The 4197-nt window shown below is 34.2% G+C and overlaps 1 protein-coding gene across 1 annotated transcript; it reads right to left on the bottom strand.

The window, feature by feature from the left end:
- Window positions 1-234: 234 nt before the first annotated feature.
- LOC103666040 (olfactory receptor 4P4-like) lies at window positions 235-1170 on the bottom strand. Its single transcript, XM_008694071.1, has one exon. It carries the CDS (start codon window positions 1168-1170, stop codon window positions 235-237), a length of 936 nt encoding a protein of 311 aa, XP_008692293.1.
- Between the last annotated feature and the right edge of the window lie 3027 nt (window positions 1171-4197).

The following is a 4197-nucleotide window of genomic DNA, read 5'->3' as shown; positions in this document are numbered from 1 at the left end:
TGACATAGCCACCATTCCTTTAGCTTAGAATATTTTTTATATACATATGCTCCTACCCAATCTCAGTTCCACTAGTAAAATTGTCACCTTACTCATAATTCCTCAGCTTATCATGTCCGACATTCATAAAGTGAAAGATCTGGTTTCAATGATCTGAAAGCTAATAGAGAGCTCTCTGATTCCGGGTCCACTTTTGCTCCTGCATAAAGTTTTTAGCATATTGAATAGGACAAGTCAATTGTGTTTTTCTTCTGAAAATATCCTTTGACACCAAACCCTTCTCATGGCTTTTTTCATCTCTGTATTTCTCAGAGTATAGATTAGGGGATTGAACATAGGAGCAATGATGGTATAAAATAAAGCAAATATTTTGTCCTCAGGGAAAGTGGTAGGAGGTCGAAGGTAGGCAAAGATCGAAGGCCCAAAAAATAAAATGACCACAGTGATATGAGACCCACAGGTGGAGAGGGCTTTGTGTCTTCCCTCAGCTGAGTGATTTCTTAAACTGAATAATATAACAATATAAGACCCAAACAAGAGAACAAAGGTTACTAAAGCGACCATTCCTGAATTGGCAACCACAAGGACCCCGGTGATGTAGATATCGGTGCAGGCGACTTTCAGCAAAGGGAAAATATCACAATAGTAGTGATTGATTTCATTGGGGCCACAGAAGGGCAACAAGATTATCATAGAAAACTGAGAAAAAGAATGGATGGCCCCACCAGCCCAAGCAGCCAAGACTAGGAGATGGCACCTTGTCCTGTTCATGATAAGCAGGTAGTGGAGAGGTCTGCAGATGGCAGCATAGCGATCAAAGGCCATGACTGTAAGGATGAAGATTTCAATCATTCCCAAGAAGTGCAAGGAAAAGACCTGTAACATGCAGTTATCATAAGAGATGGTTTTTCTAGCCAATAGCAGGTCACCAATCAGTTTGGGGGTCACGCAGGAGGTGTAGCAAATGTCCATAAAGGATAAGTGGCTGAGGAAATAGTACATCGGTTGGTAAAAAAGGTCACTGCATCGAATGGAGACAAGAATTAGGAGATTTCCCGCCAAGATGGAAACATAACAAAATAAGAAGAAAACAAAGCAAAATATTTGTGTATTCTGGTTATATGAAAGTCCCAAAAGGATAAATTCTGAGATGTTCCTCTGACTTTCCATAAATTGTGTGTTATGCACAATAACTGAGTCCCTGAAAAGAAAAATAATTTGGATGAAAATGTTGACAATATTAACACAATCATATAAAATTTACTAACAAAACATAAACCTCATTCAACAATTTACAATAGCTAATTTATAAATCAATATTATGGGTTTTTTTCTCAGGAATCATAACTGATTTTACTATGATTTTTAAAATTTTTTCAAATATTCTATTATTTTGAAAAGCAAAAAATATTTTTGATTAAATTTTAAAAATATAATGATTTAAAATTTACTGTTTTCTTTTTTCTTTTTTTTTAAAGATTTTATTTATTTATTTGACAGATATAGAGACAGCCAGCGAGAGAGGAAACACAAGCAAGGGGAGTGGGAGAGGAAGAAGCAGGCTCATAGCGGAGGAGCCTGATGTGGGGCTTGATCCCATAACACTAGGATCACACCCTGAGCCGAAGGCAGACGCTTAACCGCTGTGCCACCCAGGCGCCCCCAAATTTACTGTTTTCTAACAAGAAATTGTACCACTGTTATTTATAACATTTAGATGGTAGTGGGATTAATTTAATGCAGGAAATTTATTTTACTCAAAACGTTCCATTGTGTTCTTTATTTATAATAGACTTTTCATTCTAGGTAATGTTCCATTTCCCCAGCATGATATGGAACATTCTCCTAAATTGGCTGTAGACATACGATCAAGGAATGTGGTTGCATTTAAAAAAAACAGAAACAAAAATACATCTGCCTAAATCGTGAGTTGGGTGATTAGGATCACAAGTAATATTCTTTGAAATACGAGGGTGGGTGTGGGGTGGGTACTATACATTGAGCTTAAGGAACCAATCTTACTAGCTACGTTGTAAGGCAAAAATAGTTGAAAATACAACAAAAAGTAGATTATCTTTTTTGGTCAGTGAAATTTTGAAAAACAATTAGAAAAAATAGGTATATCTTTTACTTAAATTTTAGTGTAAAAGAATGTTTTAAGGTAAACTCCATAGCCATTAAACTTAATAGTGTTAATAAATAAAGACAAAAAACACTAATGGAAATGGAAGACATTCTAGTCTCCCTTTTTAACATGAAGGCGTCAGATCTTATCCTCAAAATTATATACACGTTATAGTTCTTTCATAAAATTTAATGTTTGTCTTATATCTTTATGTACATTGTTACAATTACAGTTGCAAATAATAGTTTATGAAAATATTATATTGCATTCCTTTAAATAAGTTTGCATAAAAACTGAAAGTGAGATAGTTTTGAAAACAATTATTAATAATAAGTAAGTCTAGTTATGAGAATGATTTAAATATTCAAATACTCATCTAATCCCACCACATTCTTTTCAGTGTAAAAGGAGCAGATTAAGAGAAACTAAATGAATTTCCCAAATCAAAAAGCCAATAAAATGAAGTATTTATAAGTTATATCTCCTAATTCTTATTCTTTTAGTGTGCCTTCCCACAGAAAGGAGCATGCATCAGAGAAGATAGCAGTGGAGGAATTATCATAATTTGCATCTCATGAGAGATGATGGACGCCCAGATCACTGTAAAATAGAGCACAATAGTTCTAAGGGTAAATGTGTGGTGTTGTAGCCTTTCTGTTTTGAAGTCCCTTCACAGCATTGGGCTTTCAATTTTACCACTACAGCTGTTACTATTCCAGTCTGTGTACTCGTGGAAATACCATCACTCTTGGAGGCGCTAGTAGAACAACAATGTGACCAACTTCCTGAGAAAGAAATTTTAGCAAGGGAAATACATGTCATTTTTTAAAAAATCTTCATGGCGCACTGGGTGTTATACGCAACTAATGAGTCATCGAACTTTATATTGGGAACTGGGGATGTACTGTATGGTGACTAACATAATATAATAAAAAATCATTAAAAAAATCTTCAAAGCATTAAACATAAAAATGAAGAAAAGGAGACATTTTCAAATAAAAGAATTAGCGATATTACAAAAGCAATACAGAGAGAATTAGAAATGATGAGGAAGATAAAGTAGGGTAGAGCACAAACCACTTGTGTTCAAGCATTGTGTATATTATCACTCAATTTCTGATGCTATTGGTCACCTAGAGGCTTTCAACATTCAGCTGTTTGATAACAAGTGGAATAACGTGAACTGCAATGTGGTGACTTTTGGGTTTCAATCTGAATACGTAAGCTTTATTTGGAAGCTGATATCCAAATCTAAGCAGACTAGAGGAGATAATCATCAAGCATGAATTTAGATAATTGCCACACCTTATTCCCAAAGTTTTATACATTTGACATTCTGTTACCATTTATAATGAAATTTTACCAAAAATAAGTAAAACTGCTTTGGATTTCTCCGTTCACATAAGCAGTTCTCACTGGTACAAAACACTGAACCTTTCTAATCTTGAGCTTCAAACTTTGTAACTCTGATCTAGACACATCACCTGAAGAAACAATGATGAATTTATGAAACAAAATTGCCAGGGAAAATTGAGAATATGTAACAATTTTCCTTTGTTCAACAAGTTTCCTTTGTTGAGAATATGTAACAACTTTTCCTTAAGTGCCTCTTTCTTTGAATGAAAAGATTAAGAAGTAAATTGTCCTCCAAACAGACATACGCCCTGATTCAAATCTCTTGAAATAAACAAAACAAAACTGCAACAGAGATTTTAGGAGGACAACAGAAACAAACTTCAAATGGATAATGTTTTGGTGGCAAAACAAAATTGATCTGGTGAAATTATTGGTTACCTGGGGGAGTTTCTTAACACTTAATTTTAAATAGTCTTTTTAAATGCTACCAAAATTAAATAAAAAACCACTTTGTACCTTTTGTAGTATTGCTTAACAGTTGTGTTCCCCCCTTATGAGTTACCACCAGCTCTGTAAAACCGCATTCTCCCATAGGTCAACTAGGGTAAATATATATTAAATATATACCTTTCTATTGATATAATCAACATGTGCCTTACTACAAACTTACTTTACCTGATTCTGATGAATCTAGAAAAATTTTAAGAGACTGATGA

The sequence above is a fragment of the Ursus maritimus genome, unplaced genomic scaffold, assembly GCF_017311325.1.
Source record: "Ursus maritimus isolate PB19 unplaced genomic scaffold, ASM1731132v1 scaffold_23, whole genome shotgun sequence".
In the NCBI taxonomy this organism is placed as follows: Eukaryota; Metazoa; Chordata; class Mammalia; order Carnivora; family Ursidae; genus Ursus; species Ursus maritimus.
Note: the sequence above shows the minus strand (reverse complement) of the source record. Positions and strands in the feature narration are given on the sequence as shown.

Excerpts from the sequence above, each read along its gene's own strand:
- LOC103666040 (XM_008694071.1), bottom strand. The coding sequence starts at position 1,170 with ATGGAAAGTCAGAGGAACATCTCAGAATTTATCCTTTTGGGACTTTCA.